Here is an 18787-nt window from a genome sequence, read left to right as displayed (position 1 = left end):
GAAATTCATGTTCTGACAAGGACAGAGACCCTTCTGAAGCAGGATTTTCTCTTATTCCACGTGACGTAGTGATGGGTGGCAGAGCACGTATGTGCATATTTGTTGTGAAGAAATAAAAGGGAGAAGATCCTTATCTCCAGAAAATGAAAGAAACTTTAAGGAAGCAGAAGGCAGCATATTTTCCTTCTGCTGACACCTAAGATATATGCACCAAATGTTTTCATCAACTCTTTCCTCATCAGAGTTTTCCACAGGCTTTTTAAAGTACTCTGCAGTAATTTGATGTCCTTAATGTTCACTGTTAATTAATTGTTTCTCACTTGTCTGTGAAATTAACTGAAACAAAATGTCCATTGTCCCCCTTACTTCGTCGGTACTCTTGCGTTTTGTAGCTGCATTAGAGTTAGCAGCCTGCATCTTTCTAATCTGCTTTGGTTTGTTACTTTGTGGTTAATGGCTTTAGGTACAAACAGACGTGGACTGGTGAAACGTTCACACTTCAGCTTTCAGTTTTGGCTTAAAAAGGAAGGGTAACTTGCCCTGATTAAATGTTAAAGGATGACAAATAGAGAAATTCCAAGCTTCTGGAGTGCCAAGTACTTCTCTGCACGTTTTTGGTACAACTTGCCACTGTCTTGATCCTGCATTTCCTATTAGCTGGGATGATCTGTGTGACCCAGTGAACTGCAGGGAGGGGGGGAAGGCTCAGATCCCTTTCTTGCCATGTCACAAAAAAGAGGCAGACAGAGAAGCTCCTCTTTCCCGAGTTGGACGGACTCCCTGGCATGTGTGCTGGCTGTTAATATTTGGTTAGTTCTCCTTCAGGGAAAATGATCTGCGTTAAACTGTCTGAGCGTTGCTTTGATGCAAGTGTATGAGAAAGGCAAACCTATGTATCCCGAAGAATAGAGCCTGCTGTCTTTTATAAAGGGCTGTGAGCTGGAATGGGATTGATGCTGCTGAGCTGGTGCTGTTCCTGAGTTTGAAACTATTGATAGACTTTGAAGTCAGAACATCCCAGACTTCTAAAGTGCAGAAGTATGTCACTGTTAGCATCCTTCCTAAAGGCCTGAGCTGGCACAAGCCCCTGTGCCCCAGGCTAGAGGTTCAGCCAACAAATGGTCCTGAGTTTGTCTGGAATAGACCTTTGTTTTATGGCAGCTTACTAACTTAGGCACATGGCCCTGAGCTAAGTGATCACACTGATATATAGGAGTCTGTGTCTCTGCGAGTGTTTTCTCCTTTGCTTCTTCCCAAAGGCACACGACAATATTCTCTGTGCATCTGCAAAACACCACAAAGGGCCAGATGGGGAGACAGAGGCGGGGGGAACTAGAAGATAAAATGGGATTTAGGTAAATATTTTCTTTCTCTTTCTCCCTGAGATTTAAGTTGCAATGGATTTTTGAATCCTAAACTCTGGAAATGAGGCTAAAATACTTGTATGCAAGAAAGCCATATGGACTGAGCTATGCAGAGTGAAGTAAATTTCCACTTGTCCTGTAATAAAGGTAGAGTATTGAAGCCCCAGGCCTGTAACTCCTGCCAGCTCTGAAAGGCTCATATAATTTTGTCATGTAGTGGGACAAATAGAGCTTTTCCTCTCTGGTTTGCTGAGGTAAGGCAGAAAGCAAGCCCTTTCACTTTCTCACTCAGACCTTGCCTGAAAACAGTCAGCCAGTTCTCTCCCTTTTTAGTCTCTGAGGGTCAAACTCTTTGATCCCTGCCAGTATCTTTTTCTGTTCTCTTTATCTCATTTTAAGGCAGATTTTATTACAGGCTGCTGTCCTTCCCAGAGTGCCTGGCAGGTACTGTGCTGCAGACAGGCAGGGAGACCAGATCGATAGTACAAAAAACATGACTAGGAACTTGAAGGCTCAGGGGATGCAGCAAGGGAGATGACCTAGTTCGCTCCTTGTCTGCCACACATTTGAGACTGGAATAGTCAGCTCCCTGTTAAGATGGGCAAGGGACAGGCAAAATTGTGCTTTCTGTAGTTTTTTGCTTTGCCTAATGGTTTTTAGAAGTTGGGGGGGGGGGGTGTTTGGGGTTTTCTTTTTTTATACCAGATATGGTAGTGTGAAATCCATGTTCTTTAACTATGCGGTACTCAGCTGTGGACATTTTGGTTGTTTTCTGGAAATACCAATTCCTTGAGACTATTGAGGAACCGTAGTGCATTGTATTGTGTACTTGGGGTAAGGCTCACTGAATTCGATCTTGCATGCCAAAGGAGAGGGAAAGCAAACCTGAACCCATATGGTTAGCACAGTGTTGGCTGTCATCTTGACTCCTGCTGACTATATTATGCTGCTCCTGGGCATACATTTGAAGATACATAAGGTCTCAGTCTGCTTTTGCTCAGAGCTTGTCTGTACTCCTTGAAGGCAAAAGCAACTCCTTTAATCTGGAATGCGATCAAACTTGGGCATATCAGTCACCATGCATGGTACAAGTAGCTGTAGGGCCCAGTATGAAAATCTTTCTCAATGCTTTAGCATAGAACACGTTGGAGGAAAAAGCTTCTTGTAACAACATCTTAAAGTCTACCAACCCAATTAGGAAATGTAACAGCAACTAGTTTGTAAAGAAAAGAAATCTGCTTTGTTTTTATCTTAGAAAGGATTCATCTTGCATCTCTCCAACTTGCCAGCCAGCAGGGAGAGGAGCGATTTCTAGTTCTGAAATACCTGGCGTAGCTCTGGGCTATCCATATGGTAGTTGTGGGAGCAGGGAGGGTTAGGCTTTTCCTGAGGCTCCATTGAATGGGATGGAAATTGGCAATGTCTTCCCAACCGAGAGAACTCATTGCCTGCCTGTCTGCTGTTTTCACTCAGACTGACAGCTTGGAAGGTTCCCAGGAAGGCAGCAATGTAAGCCTTGACAGCAGATGTTATGTGAGAAGCAACACACAAGAGATGCTTTGCTGTTGGCAGAAGCTAGATTTTCAGTGGTCGTAATTGCATCCAAAGAGTAAAGAAGGTCAAGGAATCAAAGGATTTTGATTGCCTCTTTTTGGCTATCTGGTCACAACAGGTCTTTCACAAGCTGGCTTTTTGCTTTCTTGTAGCAGAGATCTCTTCATTTTCCCCCCTCTCGCACTGATGAGAGCACACACACTTCATTAGCTCTGATTAGAGTGAAACCTAGAATACATCTGCCCTGGAGGAGGAGACTGCATATATTCTCTGTGGTGGAAAAAGCAACAGCAAGTTTTTCTATTGAGAGAAGAGTTGAAGAGCCCAGAATCTTCACTAGGACAGATGTAGACTAAAGCTAAGATCTTACACAAGCAACAGTAACACCTCCTAAAATTTGCCTTCCCATCCTTCATGTATTTTGCACGCTCGCAGCCAGCTGGTCCCTTTCTGTAGATCTTGCTGTAATTCGGTCTTTCTGGCTCCAGCACTTCAGTTCGATGCTGCTGTTTTATGAACACTTTTCAACTCACTATTAAAAAGTTTAACTTCAGATGACTGAGGGGCAGAGGGATGTACGGACTTATGTTTTCCTTGTTCCCTTTGGGCACACTTGTCTCTTCCTGTCTTTCCTGCTCTGTTCATTTGCCTGCAGAATGCTTGGGACATCCCAGCTCCATCCTCTTTTGTTCAGCAGCGTGTGCGTTCCCAGGCTATCTGACAGGCTGACTGAACACACCTGCCTACAACATGTGTTCCTAATAAAAAAAAAACCCTTAATCGGATACTTCTGCAGCCTGGAGGAAGCTGGTACTGAACATGCAGAACATGCAGAGAAACAGCAGCAGAGGCTAAAGCCCGAGAACATTCTTTGGGGAATTAGAGCAATAGCTTACTGTCATTTGACATCACTGATGTTTCCCCTCCTCTTTCACCTCCCCGACATAATTTGCAAAGATCTAAGAATTATTGCTATTTCCCTGGGATAGTAGAGCTTAAAACCCTCTTTCGTATTGAAATCAGCAACCGAGATGGCACTTTGAGCAAGAGTGAAATGACTTTCAAATTCTTGGCCTCTGTGAAGCTTTCTGTTCTATGTTAATTGCTGCTGAACTTGGTGACGTTTGGGGGCTTGATACATCTTCATCAAGGATGCAGTCAGAAGGGAACCGTTGGAGTCTGCTCATCCCACATTCTAGCAGACCCTTCCAGTGAAAAGGACTGGACAATAGGAGCAGCATTTCTCCTCTGTAGCTATATTTCATTCATAATTCATGCAGAAGGTGAGACACGGGGAGTCCCAGGAGTTCATTTCATCCCTGAGGTGATATGTTTAATTATAGTTTACGTCAGCTCATATGAAAATGCAACTCATGTTTATGTTGTATGTCTCTTCCCTCCTTGCCACTGTAATGCTCCTGTTCTGGCCAGGTCACAAGACTAGCAAAACTTCTCTGAATAAAAAGTGCCATTAAATAAACAAATTTTTATTGATGAAACTCATGTAAAGATGGAATGGATTATAAAGTCAATAAAAAGAAAATTTTAAACATGAAGCAGGTAATTTTGAAACAAAGCCAGGAGACAGAAGAAATAAAAAAGAAAACCCTCCACTCCAGTGGAGCTGGAATTAGAGATTTAAGGAAGTTCACTTAATTCACTAGCTTTTGGTTGCTTTCTTTGTTTTTCTGAATGCAAAAGGTCACCTTAGTCATAAAAGGAAAAACATACGGGGTGAGAAGAATGATGGTTGAGGGTTATGAGGCATTAATTTCTGTGCAAAACAAACTTCCCAAGTCAATCTTACTGCTTGCTTGGTGCTTCTGAACCGTGAACAATTTTCAGAGGTTTAACAGGTTCCCCATGACAGTATAGCTGATAATCGTTCATGCACTCTGCCCATAAACTGCGCAGGTAAGTCATTTTCATTGTTAGTACTATGAGGAGTTCCCTGACACAAATATCACATAAGGTTTGTGTGTACATGTTATAGAGTATAATAACAGTGAATGGATTCAGGGCTGCCACTTTGCAGGGCTATTAACCCAAAGTTCCGACTCTGAGGCATGATGGAAAATCTGGGGAAAGAGAAGACCTTCCTAGAGCTCCCTTGGAATCCGGGCACACATTCAAGATGCATCTTTCTTGCTTGGATATTTGTGTGTATGTAAATTGCACGATTTGACCTTATATCCTGTAAAATGTAAAACGCTGGATCTTCAAACTATAAAAATGCTAGAACGATTACAAAGAATGCGTGTGAGCACACTCCTAATTTGATTCTAGGGCGAGCGCAAACGCACTTACATTGGAGACCAGAGTGTGCAGACGGGTGGTTAGACATCTCATTGAATGCTGGGATGGCTTTAAGCTGAAGCACTCCGTTTTTCCAAGAGCATCTATGAGCATTGATGTCGTTAGCTACCGCAGCCCAGCTGATGAGCGCTAATTGCTGATTTCGCAGCCAAGCCTACTCATGACGCAAGGCAACGGGGAGCGGCCACGGGGGCTGCGCCGGGGCTGGGGCCGCAGCCCTCCCAACCCGCCCGGCCACCAAACCCGCCCTGACACTGCCACAGGCTTCAGAAAGGAAACAAAACCCCCCAGGTTTTATGTTAGCACAGTACAAACAATAGAAGAGAAGAAAAATCACTGATTATTCTGATTTTTTTTTTTTTTGTCTGCCTTTAAAAAGCAATGGTTCTACTCGGAGGTAATTCTAGAAGTCAGCAGGTAAAATCAGATTGGCCATTGCACGTGGCCGCACAGTTAGCATCACACCCAGAGGATTTTTTTTTTTCTGCATGAAGTCCACTGGAGCTCATAGAAACTTAGTATGAAGCAGCCCTGGTTTCAAAAATGCACAGCAGGGGAATGAGTAAGTCCATAAAGCTACCTCTCCTCCACTGAGGTACTGGGGCATGCTTCCATAAGGCTCACCCAAGAGGAAAGGAGAGAGCTGGCTTGTCTTTCAGACGATTATAGAAAATCGTAAAGGAAATACAAGGTTTAATGATACTACAAAAACATTCCATTTCCTTCCAACAAGGTGTGTTTTGTCAGTGAGAGCTGGAGAAATCACAAATGCCTTATAACTCCCCAGTAGGAATCTCATTATCTTGCCTTTTGTTTTCTGGTGTGATGTATTTTTCTGTCACATTAAAAATGAATGGACTCTACTTTTCAAGCCCTACCATGCATCATTCTGTCTTCCCTTAGAGTGAGTCACTGTATGTTACATTCTAACTCTTGTTCAAAAGAATTGAGTTCACAGTGGAAAACAATTATGTCTCACAATAACTTTACTAATACAGTTACTGTCAACCAAGATCTCACTAAGTGGGGTGTTATATAAAGATGTAAAATGAAGGATGGAGAGGATATTTGATTAACAGGAAGAAGGCAAAGCAAAATAAAACCCTGCTGGATCTAGAATGCTTAACTCCTGTAGTACCAGAAGTTTGTTTCTCTATTCAGGCTGAATAACAACTTGCTGCTGAAACTGAATGAGGCAGTTCTGATGCTTTAGAGCTTCTACAAACTACCAACTAAGGACAGACCCACCAGGCTACTTAAAATTGCTTTTTTAATGTTCACTCTAGTTTTCTGCTCTAAAGACTGCTCCGAGCAATGGATTGACATGAAGGCCACACCATGCCAGGATGGCTGTTATTTGAGAGGCACCCTATTGTTTTACTGCTCCTTCCCTGCTTCTATCTGGTTCCCAGGAGGTGGCAATTTACTGCTAACCTATGCAATTTGTGAATTAAGACCATTGCTATCCTCTTGTCTGTTTCTCACTGTGCTCTGGCCCATTTACTTTGCAGGCCCAATGCTTGATTAGTCCATACAGAAGTGTTTATTCTCCAAAGACAGAACGAACCTTGGAAATCGTAGAGCTAGAGTAACACTGGGATTTCTTTCCAATCAATTTTGATCTCCAAGCCTAAGTTACTAAAGATTTCAGTGTCTCTGAACATTGCTGCTAGTACATCACCATTTTTATGGTTAACTAAGTTTCTCTCTCATCTGTATAAAAACTACTCGCATCTTGTTGGTAGGTCCTGCACCAAAGTAATTTCTCTTCCCTTGCATAACCCTTATGACAGGAATACAGAGCCGATGAGTTCTTGTCCCTGGACCTCTGTTAATAAAACCTACCCCTGTATATCTGTCCTGTACATAGTCGTCTGTCTAAAATGTTACATAAGGCACTCTCCTGCATCCCCATCACTTCTTACAGGGAGTAAACTTAGCACGGTAGTTTCAGTGTCAACAAAGCCAGCCCATGTTCTTGCCAGTCATTCTAGCAACAGCAGGCTGCTACTCTGAAGGTGAGGACGAGTCTTGCAAGTTTCCAGTTTTGAGCTTTGAGTATGCTCCCAGCCGTGTCTTCCCTTAAGCCTACACCTGCACCCCCTACCTTACAGCAAATATGAGTTGGCTCCCCCCTTACAGTAACGCTGCCAAGCTGAGAGTAAATATTGGCTGTTGAAGTCGTGCCAAGTCAGTTTTGACCAGCCTCACAAGACTGATGCTAAAATGATTTATTCTCTCTATTTTCCAGCTGGTGGGCTTTGTCTACGCCTGTTACGTTGTTAGTGTTTTTACAGAAGAAGAAGACAGCTGTAAGTATTTATCAACAGATCCCTTAGCAAAGGTTTTATTAAATTTTATTTCTCTCTCGGATGTTTGTCTATCACGACTGAGTTGCCATCAGACTTCTTTCCATCTCTCCATCTATGTGATATAGCACTACCTACCTTTCAAGGATCAGCTATTTTTACTGTGAGGTTTTTTCCCCCATGTCACTATGTGTTAGATGCTGTAATTCTGCTACGCTTTCAGCACAAACAGGCTTGGTTTTGGCTTCCCAGTCAGACTAAGCTTTAGGGAAACTGGGCAGCTTCTCCTGTTCTCAAGCTTATACAGCATAAGAGTAATGCTACTGAAATATTACCATTGTAATTAAGAGTACCTACAACAAAGAATACAGCCCAGTACTCAAGTAGGCAACCTGCTGAGTATCATATGCCACAAGCTGAGGATGAAGCAGAGCATGAGATTTCTTGCCAAGGACCAACCTGACCACTTAATTTAAAAGCAGAGGAAGTACTGTACTTGAATTACAAGGAGGAGGAAGGAGCTGACTCCCTCGTGTTTAGTAGACAAGTCTCTTAAGTGTCCTGCATTCACTATGACGTGTCAGAGAAGAGCAAAGACTCGGAGGAATCACTTGGGTCTGTGGGACCTATGCAGATATCCATAACCTGGTCCTGGATTACTTTGCCCTTCTAAAACTCCCTTTGAGACCAATAATTTTACAAACAAAAGAATGGATGCGTAGGGTTCAAATAAATGTGAAGTCTGATTTCTTTGGCAATGAGTTGGGTCTAGGCCAGTTTACTCCAGGTAAGGATCTGATCCAAAGGCTGTCCTTGGATATCCAAGTATCACTTCTTTAAGACATTCATTAGGTTTGTGCAAGTAGCTTTGTTGTTTTGAAGAGCAACTGGCATGGATGTTAGCTGAAAAACAACAGCTTTGAACTGAATATTTGAAAGTATGTGAAGAATGTTGATTTCATAGGAGTGAGATGAGATGCATTGCTTATCTGACTTGTCCTCATGTTTTTCTGTTCCTTCCTGTGTGGCTGAACTCATTCTACTAGCTTTATTGATCATTTGTTTAGAGCTTGGCAGTGCACTTAGCGAAGGTGCTACATTATAAGTCATATTTTAAAAATTACCCTATAGCTCTTCTATTAGCTAAATAGCTTGAGTTCTGAGCCCCTTTGATTATTGTAAAGTAATAACTTGACAGAGCTCATTTTTATAGTAGGGATCTGTTAGGAGAGGCAACCACATGGAAGGAAGTGTTATCTAGAAATGCAGAGCTGTTAATTTCAGGATACATATTTTTTTTCCACTAACAAATTCCTTTTCCCTCCCAGTTTCCCAGCGTGGAGTTAAAATGCCAGCTTGAATAATTAACAATGACAAACCATCAATATTTCACACTCGCAGTGGTAGATCCTTCCAGTGACCCGAACAAATTTGAGCTGTGTTTTAATTTTCTCTTCCATTTGTGGTTTCCTTTAAATGTTGCTTTGATATGCAGCATGAAGTAATTATAAGTGCTGAGGCACATTAATCAGGAAGCTCATGCTAACGTGATTTTCATGAGAAAACACAGCAGTAGGGATCTACTAATGCTGAATTGTGGGCAAGAATATTTTAGATGTGCTAATGCACTGTAATATGTTGCAACAATGAACCACAGTTAAGATTTTTAAGTGACTTGGATTTTGAGTACTTCCATGGTTGGGTGCTCAGATGATAGGACTTTTGTTTGTTCAAGGTATTAGACAGTTACTGAAAATTGCAATTCTTTAAGGTTTCCTAATTTAGACATTCCACAACTGAGGTAATACAGTTAGTATCTGTTTTTTAAAACTGCAGACTGTCTTGATTTTAAAATACTCAAACATTTTCAAAAGTGGCTGAGAACAGGTCAAGTCTCACTGGAACCACTGGGAATTATCCCCCCAATTAACTTGGAACCTCTACAGATTTCACCCATTAACTGACAGTTGTTCCAAAATCACAGTATCAGCATGAAGCTATCCATCAAGATGGAATTTGTGAGAATATGTTGTCCTTGGGTTTCTAAATATATTTTGAGTGGGTTTTTTTCACTGCCACTATATTTAGTAAATATTTTTTCTATTGTTTGTTCACTAAAAAATACCAAAACTCTTTAGCTAAAATTTAAAATAATAGTGCCACCTTCAGGAAAGAAAAATAAACAGGCATTTATATAGTTAATAAGACTCTCCAGTTATTTTTTAAGTGGCATTTGGACAGGATGGCTTTCACACTTCCAAACAAAATGCACTAACTTGGCACCAAAAAGTGGTCTAAGCTGGACCTATTTTAAAGCTTTTTGCAAGGCCCGCTAAGTCAGTCACAAATCACACCACATCGTACCCCTACTGACACGGCTATGTTGGCCAGCTCAGCAATATAGACTTGGCCTAATTTCAGGGGAACCGAGAAAGACTTGGAAAATTCTTCTACGGTTACTAAGGGAATTGTCACTTAAAACTTTCCTTGTTTAGTTACATTGCCCTTATGTGAATACTGGAGAAGGGAAGCATTGTTCCTATTTGTATACAATTAAAAGAAATTGAGTTGGCAGAGGGGATGTGAAAAATATCAGAGCTGAAGATAATGAGGTATTTGCAATTTTCCAAAGCTGCTGTTGTCTGTCTTGCAGGAAAGACAAGTGGGGCAAGCAAATTCCCACCTCACTATATAACCTTCATGGGGATTGCTTGTGCTGCCAACTTGGCCGCTGGCATTCACTCACGAGCCATTCCCCTGCTTCCTTCCTTCAGCACATCGCTGAATGGCTGAGGCTTTGTTAGCTCAGTTCTCATGTGAAGTCACAGCATGGTGGCAATATCCAAGGAGGCTGAGGGAGGCCCTCTTGTTTTTCTGGAGTCTTTTGTTAGCTCTGCTTTAAGTCTTGTGTTAGCCGAATCTCCTCTTTGGCACACTTGCCCATCCCAGGAGATCCCGGAAAAGAGGTCTGCGCAGGCAGAGATTTCCACCAGGCAATCCATACCTGAAAAATCATTTTTCTGTTCTCTTACTAATTTTTATGTTATGCCATGACATGCACCAACTTATTCTTTCATTTCCTTTCAATTTTCTGGCCATGTTTGTTTGTTTATTTGAGTTTTGATTTTTTTTCAGTTGATTTCATTGGTGGATTTGATCCATTTCCTCTCTACCATGTCAATGAAAAACCCACCAACCTTTTGTTCAAGCAGACATACCTGTAAGTATCATCTCCGGTGCTAAGAGGCTATGCATGCCTCTTAGTTTGATGGCTCAAGGGTGCCACAGGTTTGAGTTTTTTCCTCCTTGCAGGTCGATTTCTCCAGCAGGCTTTTTGGGCACAGAAGGAATGAACAAGTGGACACCAGAAGGGGTGAAACTGCCTCTGCTCAGTCCCAGGTTGCCAGGGTGAAGCTAGTGTTGCCATAGTTTGCTTATGGCAGTGTTTGATAGGAAGCAGTGGGGCCAGCTATAGGATGTTATCGTAAACAAACTACTGGATGCCTTTTCCTTGAAGAAAGCAGAGAGGCTTTTCAGCAGAGAACGGTGCCTAAGCAGGTAAAGGTAGGAGCTGTGAGGAAAGAAGTGTCAGCCTCAGTGGATGCTGAGAGTAAGCCATAGCAATAGCAGAATACGATTCTCGCTCTCAAGGTTAAATTGTGGTCTGTCAGACAGAGCCTCAATGGAAGATCTTTACTGGGGTAAAATTTATGCAACATCTAGTTATTTAAGCTGTATTTTAGCTCTGTGGACAGTCATAACTGAACTCTGACCTACAGATCCATGCAATTTTGAGCACTGGCCCTGTCTTTGTCATCCTCCAATAATCTTTTCATGGTAGCACCACAAAATTTGACTGTCTTGGGTACAGGGTCTCCCTGTATCTGCTTGTACTTCTAGGGAACCTGCAGAGTACAAAGCTAACACACCAGTGAATTAAATTAAACTGAACATTAGATGGTTTGTATGCAGGATGACACAGGTTTGCTCTTAAGGTTTCTTTTTTGGGTTTGTTTGGTTTTTTTTAATTCTGTTGCCTACAAGAACAGAGGCTTCTATGTGTGGGGGAGCCCAAGAGTTCAGCTGAGAGCAGGGAGCAGAAAGGGGAGTTGCCCACAGCAGCTCCTCTCATACCACTAATAGAGATCCATTGTTGAATTCCAGCTTCTGCCTTCTGATAATCCCTTCCCACTGCTGAAGGCACAAGGTCGCACTTTCACGCTGTCCACTTAAAAGCTGGTTCTTAATGAGATTCTCAGACATAAAGGCCAGTATTATCTGTTTAAAGCAGCAATAAGATCTGAATTTTTTTATACTCTTTAAATTGAGCTGCAAGAAGGCAGTTCAACATGCAGAAATTTTTAAAGCAGCTGCTAAGGGAGGTTGTTTTTCGGAATAATGTTACCAGAGAGTCCTGCCAAAAAGAAGGATGTGAGGATGGGGGACAAAAGTGGGGCTGAGGGAAGAAAAACTGCCCCCAATAGATTTGTAGATGTACCCCTCTAATGTGGTATGGACTTACTACCCACTTTGTCACTGCAGCACAAGACCAGGAGAACAAATAATTTTTGCAAAGCAGTTAAATTCCCTGTAACTTTGGGGGTTCTATAGCATTATTAGAAGCGATGCTACAGGAGATTAAATATTGATTTCCCTCTCATTTTGTCACAGTGGGATGGAATTTTCCATAGTCTGCAGAAGCTGTGGAGCTTTAAGCAGCTCCCTGATTTACTAGCTTGATGCAGCAGTATGCTGAAGAAACATCACATTTTTACAGTATGGAGTTTGGGCTGCTTTTTTCTTAAAATGACAAATTCTGTTTGTGAAAGAAGCTAGTACTTACAAATGAAGTTTTCTATATGGAGACTGTAATATGAACAGAAGCTAGCAATGTAAAACTTCCTTACAAAGGTCTCAGTAAGATGGTAAGCTACTACTGAAGTACACAAATAATTTTGTTGTTCTTCAGTCCCGTTCTTCAGACCATCACTTATCTATCGATAGCTTCTGCCAGCACAATATAATATTTCCTTCTGGCTAACGGGAAGTGAAAACAGCTGCTGAGCAGTAGATAAGGTGACCCTCTATAAATTTCACAGCAGCCACCAAATAGCAATTTTTGTTTGTTTATTTCAGCCTAGCTACTGCCTTTCTTCCACATGTACAAATGGGAGTGAGAGGAGGAATGGATACTTGATTCTCAACTAATGATGCCATGGATTTTCGCAGTCTGGGGTACTGAGTGCCAGATGTCCTTGTCCTGCTGTGAAAATCACTTCATGATGACTGAAAGCATTTTCTTTTTTTATACCCTGTTCAAGAAGATGCAAAACAACAAATACATTCAACTTCTTTCAAGTTTAAATTTATAGAACAGCTAGCTCAGGAACATGGGCTTTCTGCTTTTAACTCCTTTTTGCTGAAGGAAATACAGAACTATTCTACAACTACTGACTTGGAGCTAACTGCAACCATGAACTTTCATTTTAGGATGGCATCACCCCATTGTCAGTAGTCAGCTGCTCTCCTGATAATGCACTTGCCCTGTTGCCACAACTCTCTAACAGGATGGCTTTCCTTCATTATATTTCCTTCATAATAGGAATTATTCTATTCACTCTAGTTTTATCTATCCTTTTCTGATGAGAGCACACTCTTTCCTCTCCTCCCAGTGTGCCCCTTCCCTTGTCCTGGTTTGCATTTTTCCCTAGTCTCTCCTCTTCTTCTCTCCAAATTTATGAATTTTCATAGATCTGAAGACCCCACAGAACAATGACATTGGCCTAGACCGATGAGCATAGCTTAAGTCCAAGACCAACCCCCATAACCTCTGTATCAAGCACGCAGCCTATGAGTTAGACAACTTTTAAATATGCTGTCACAGTTCAAAGATATTAACGGGAAACTGCTGTGTTTCTTGGCAGCCTACTTCAGTGGTTATCAGCTGCTAAATTCAAGATTCAAAATGTATACCCCATTTCTGGCCTGCAGCTTCCATCCACTGCACTGAAAGAAGTTCTTAAATACCTTTGCCTCCTACTAGGAGGAAGAAACATCTCCCCAAACTATTACTGATAATAGGTGCTTCCAGACCACAATCCAGTTATCTCCCAGCTTTATCATGGTAATCTACTGACCTCTTTGACTTCAGTTGCACATCTCCAGTTAGTGGAAAACCTCACAAATTATCAAGTCAGGCATTATTTTTCTTCTTAAAAAAAGCCAACAACAATCAAACAACAGTTTTGTACCGTTGCTTACAAAGGTGTGATTTAAGCATGCGTCATCTTAATTAGCACCTCCAACACTCACACAGCAACAATGATATTCTATAAATACAGTTATTTCTATTTCAGTCCCACAACTGCTTCTGTTCTACGTTTCATTGACTCCAGGGGGGCGTGGTTGTGATAGTTCCTATTTCAAGTCACAAGCTTAAGTAAAAGAGACTCAAATTATCATGAAAAAATTGTTCTGGAAGTTTTGCCATGTAATAGAATTACCCTTAATCTCACTGCTGCTTACCAATCAAGGCACTGCACTAATTATTTAATAATAATTATTAGGACTCTTAATAGAAGATACATTAAAGTCTTCAGTCCATGAGGTTCTGGGTCAAAGTACTTAGCCAAAGGATAATAAATCACTCATTGAAAACCAAAGTTATTCTCCCGAGGCCAAAAGAGAACATTTCCAATGAGTTTTCAGGAAGGAAAGGCTGAGCTCTTACCCCTCCCTTAGCTAAAGCTCAAATTCAGGCCATGCCTGCTTGCACCAACTGTCTCCTCTTCGGCTGCACAGGACATCAGCTCCAGGCTGCTGCTCTTGTTCACTTGTAGTAACAGAATTCTCATCATTTGAGGCAAGGAAGCATTCTTGCACCGATAACTGTGAAACAGTTAACGAAGACAGGATAACTGTGAAAGGGTTAACCAAGACAGCTTTGAAGTTTCTGACTAAAGCTGTTATCTCAAAGTACCCTGCAATACCTGCCAAGACAGGAGGAGGCCCAGATCATCACGATCATTTGTCAGCACTTCCTGCCTGCTGCATCCATTCAGTCTTTTGACATCATTCCCTGAATTTGTTTCAGAAAAAAGCACTGTGCAATCTCAATTATAAAGCAGAATAGTCTCCAACAACGATTTTGTACATGATTTAGTGCTACATCAAGAACCCACCGGATGACAGGAGGTAGCTTCTATTTATTTAAAAGGTAGAGAGATGAGCAATAGATCTCCCTGCCTTTTAAGACTGTATTTATAAGGCCAAGCAGTGAATTGCGCAGTTGTGAGGCTCCTGTCCATAACACTCACTGTGATCTGGCACCCCAACTACTACATCACATTAATGGCTTAAGAGCTTTAACTTGATTTTCGTTATGTAGCCGGATTTCACTGACTTGGCTTTCCTCAGATCTACCAGTGGAAAAGGCCATATGGTAACATAGGGTGTGACTTTTATCAGATGTAGACTTCAGTATTGACAGGGTAGCAACAGGAGGTATTGGTTAATTGAATGATCTAAGGCTCCAGTTGGTGATTGCTCACTTTAATACTCCCTAATCAATCCTTTTGTGGTGCAGTCTGTCTGCTAGCCATAGGCATGAAGCAGCTGTGAGCACGCAGCACTAAAGGACTAGACCCTGTATAAGTCATCCACTTATAGGTTGAAAGTAGGTTCTTCAGTAGATTAACTGACAACTGATAGGTACAAGCACACAAGTAACATTCTTCAATTCAAAAAAAATCCAAATCCAGACTGAAACACTGGGGGAGGGAGGGGGGACCTCCTTTAGGATTGTTTTTCCCCCCACCCCTCCAAACTTTGTTTGATGACCAGAATACTTTACAAAGGAAACTTTTACTTAAACAGGAAAAAAATCCCACTTTTTGTTTTGAGGAGAGAAAAATAAAACAAAATGCTTCTGCTTTTCCTTCCAGGTAGACTTTTTCCTAAACATACAATTTGCTGAATATCAACATGAATTTGCAAACTGTTTTGATCAACCTGAAGCTGCATATTTAAGAGGTGATATTTTCAGCTGAAAACATTCACTCATTTTTACTGCTGGCTACAAAAGTAGATCCGCTTATACTGCTGCATCTACACAAAAAGCACATCACCGCAATTTCAAGAAGCTACTTTATTCTAGAGATGACCCCTAGCTTTTAAAATTCCTAACCAAATTTTATGCAGCTCCAAATGCTGAGGATACATAGATCTAACACTGGCTCATATCTATTCTTTAGTCTAACTGCAATATATTCAGGTCTGGTATATGCATAGCATTCTTTCCAGACTTGAAGATTACTTAACCACATCACTTCTGAGCTCTCAATCCTATTCCTCACCTGTAGTGAATCATATTTAAAAAACTCAGAACAGGAAAAAAAAAAAAAGAAAAGATTGTCCTCATTATTTCCACACCATTTCTGTTATCTTAAGTAAGCAACATAGTACTGGCTCCACACTGATGCCCTGCCTTTGCTTTTTCCCCCCTACAGGCCTGCGTAAGTAAAGAGGAGCCAGAGGATGGATAAACCTTGCACTCCACCATCAAAGGAGCTGCAGGAGACAATCCCCTGTGGCCTGGATCTTTGGCAGAGGAAATGCAGGATGGTGAACTCCATTCCATTTTTTGTTCCTTGTCTTCTTTTCAAATGCGATGAATGTACATTGAAGAATGGCCACGCGGTTGGTCTTTAATTCTCCAAGTGCCCTGATGAACCATTCCTACCATAGTCGGGTGGTACTAGCCAATAAATGGCACAGGCCTGAAGACCTCAGGCAGAACAAGTTCACTGAGAGCCTCTCTCAAGCGATACAGTTGAAGTCGGAGCTGCTTCCTTGCACCATGGATCCATAAAGAAGGAAGCACTGCATAACACCCTGGGACATTTCATATGTTCTGTAGTTAGCTTCTTCCCCTTCTCCTTTCCCTTGTTCTGAAAAAAGCCTAAATCCCCTAACACAACTTCATCTCCTCCCTGCCAGTATAGAACTAGGTGGGGGCTATTTACATTTGAGTTATTTAGGCTTTTTTTTTTTAAAGTTATAGATGAGCACTCTGCCCTTCTTCCCCCCGCCCCCATCCAGGACTCCCTTCCTCATTCTCTATTCTTTAGACATGGTCAGCACCTTAGCAGTAGGCATTTGTCCTGGATTTCAGTGTTCTGTGACCTAACTCCTGTAATGCTGAACAGCTGAAAACTAGTACAAGCACCAAATCTTTACTCAGCATGGAGCTTAGCCCCATTTCAACATGCCAAGCCATTCTCAGAGCAGCTGTAGCTTACTCTGGGTTTGCCCATCTACATTAAATTAACACTGGTGTAGCCATATACACAGCTGAAGCCTGCTGCAGGACACTGGAAAAGGCCTGATCATGGATCATAGATGGTTTTGTACCTGCCTTCTTCACCGAGCAGCCACGCTTATTCCAGGCACAAGCCTGGCAACATCCTGATGGCAGGGGTTTTTTTGTGACAGGATAATTTTGAAGGGAGGGAATGGGCTGAAGGAAAGGGGGAATATAAGTGTAATTAAGTTGCATTAATGAGCTGCAGCAATTAATTAAAAAAAACCCAAAAAACAATGTCAGTTTTGTCAGCATCTCCCAGCAGGTTAAGCATCCAGCAGAGAAAGAGCACTTGTCAGCCATCCGTGGCATTCTTTGGCTGGTACGTTCCAAGTGCTGTTGTAATTCTTCATTGTCTTGCCTAATCTGTTTGAGATTACTTGGCATTTTTAAGTAATGCTTTTCAGAAGAGTCAAGCTAGAAGCCATGCTAGGGAGGGGAAGTGTAAGGGAAGAATTAAAAGAAATAAACACATTAAGTGCTAAGTCAAAGACAGAATGATGCACCTTTCTTTGTCCCATTCCAAAGGGCCCAGGAAGCAAAATCCTCTTCTATAAACCCAAAAGTATAAGCACTAAAAGAACATTTCTTTGTTTCTGTGCAACTTGGATTCCAGATACCCACTGCAACCTAACATCCTGAGTTCTTATCAGGTGCGGCTGCAAGTAAAAATGTTTTCTGTAGGTATTTTTCCTTCTTTTAGCCAGTAGAAGCCACAGCTTCTGCCTGAGCAGAACAGACAACTGACAGTTGCTGGTTTGATACTACTTTCATCATTTGAGGAAGAAAAAGCTCAACCCTCTTTAAAACAGCTCGGCCTGACAAAACATAACTACCTCCCATATTAGTCAATACTGTGCTACTACCAAGTTAAAAAAAAAACATCGTAGTGGAAGACAAGCTACTACACCATTTAGACAGCATGCATAGCAGTGTGCATACGCTATCTCTTAGCACTTTCTCCACCTCTTCTTTGATTCAGTTCATACCGGTATTACACTCATTCCTACTTGCCCACCTGATGTTCCCTGGAGGGGCAGAAAAAGGAATGGAAGAATACATATGCTCTAGTCAATGAGATTGTTCCATGAAAGATTTCATTTATTTGGAGCTTTTGAAATTAATCTTCCCTTTCCTCATCAGAAAACACTGACTTTATACTTTCTGGTTTAATACGATTTCTTTTCCCAGAGAGAAATGTTGTCCAGAGACCAGCATTCTTTATTGGCCTTCTTTGAGAGCAACCAAAATTCAGAACAGATGGTGCAGAAAGCACAGTTTCAGCTTTGAACAGCTGAAACATTTCACTGGTAGTTTCAGGAAGGAATCCTTCTAGGTGGTAGTAGGAAGTCAGAAGGAACTCTTTGAATTATTTTGAGGTCTGCATGTTTTTAACACTATACCTCTCAAACTGACTAAGCCTTGATGCCACATTTACTAATAAAACTGATCAAAACCACTTGCCAAGTACTCTAAAGAGACTAAGCATCAAACTATGCACTTAATGGCATGCCTCTTGACTTTAATACACACTGGTAAAGATCAATTAAATAAATACAAGTATGATGACCGAGTAGCTTCATAACTACCACTCTGTTATGATGAACACAGGTAACTAAGTATCTTTTAATAGAAGTAAAATAATTGTTCAGGTAAGCCTATAATATTTAGTATCAATGACTGCCATAAAGCATCAAAAAAATCAGTCTGAGAAGAAAAAAAAAAAATAAGACAAGCTACCAAGGATCATATTCCACACTTAATTACCTCCTCTAGTTTTCATTAGCAGAGCCATTCATCCTTCATACTCTGACAACCCTTCCTCCTGGTCTGCTTGTGCTAGACCTACTCTAAGTACTGCAAGGTCACGCAATGACCCTGTT

The 18787-nt window shown here is 41.5% G+C and overlaps 1 protein-coding gene across 2 annotated transcripts in view; it reads left to right on the top strand.

The window, feature by feature from the left end:
* Positions 1 to 18457, top strand: part of NKAIN4 (sodium/potassium transporting ATPase interacting 4) — a 54103-nt gene extending 35646 nt beyond the window's left edge. The window contains exons 5-7 of one of the 2 annotated variants that reach the window (XM_050907167.1): positions 7486 to 7546; positions 10679 to 10763; positions 16051 to 18457. In XM_050907167.1, the coding sequence (XP_050763124.1) occupies positions 7486 to 7546; positions 10679 to 10763; positions 16051 to 16060 (156 nt within the window). In that variant the 3' untranslated portion in view covers positions 16061 to 18457. Of the gene's footprint in view, positions 1 to 5204; positions 5376 to 7485; positions 7547 to 10678; positions 10764 to 16050 lie in introns of those variants that run through there. The other variant, XM_050907166.1, reaches the window with a different exon arrangement.
* The last annotated feature ends 330 nt before the right edge of the window (positions 18458 to 18787 follow it).

The sequence above is a fragment of the Gymnogyps californianus genome, chromosome 17, assembly GCF_018139145.2.
Source record: "Gymnogyps californianus isolate 813 chromosome 17, ASM1813914v2, whole genome shotgun sequence".
Classification (NCBI taxonomy): domain Eukaryota; kingdom Metazoa; phylum Chordata; class Aves; order Accipitriformes; family Cathartidae; genus Gymnogyps; species Gymnogyps californianus.
The sequence above is the reverse complement of the archived record's forward strand: the minus strand, read 5'-3'. Positions and strand labels throughout refer to the sequence as shown.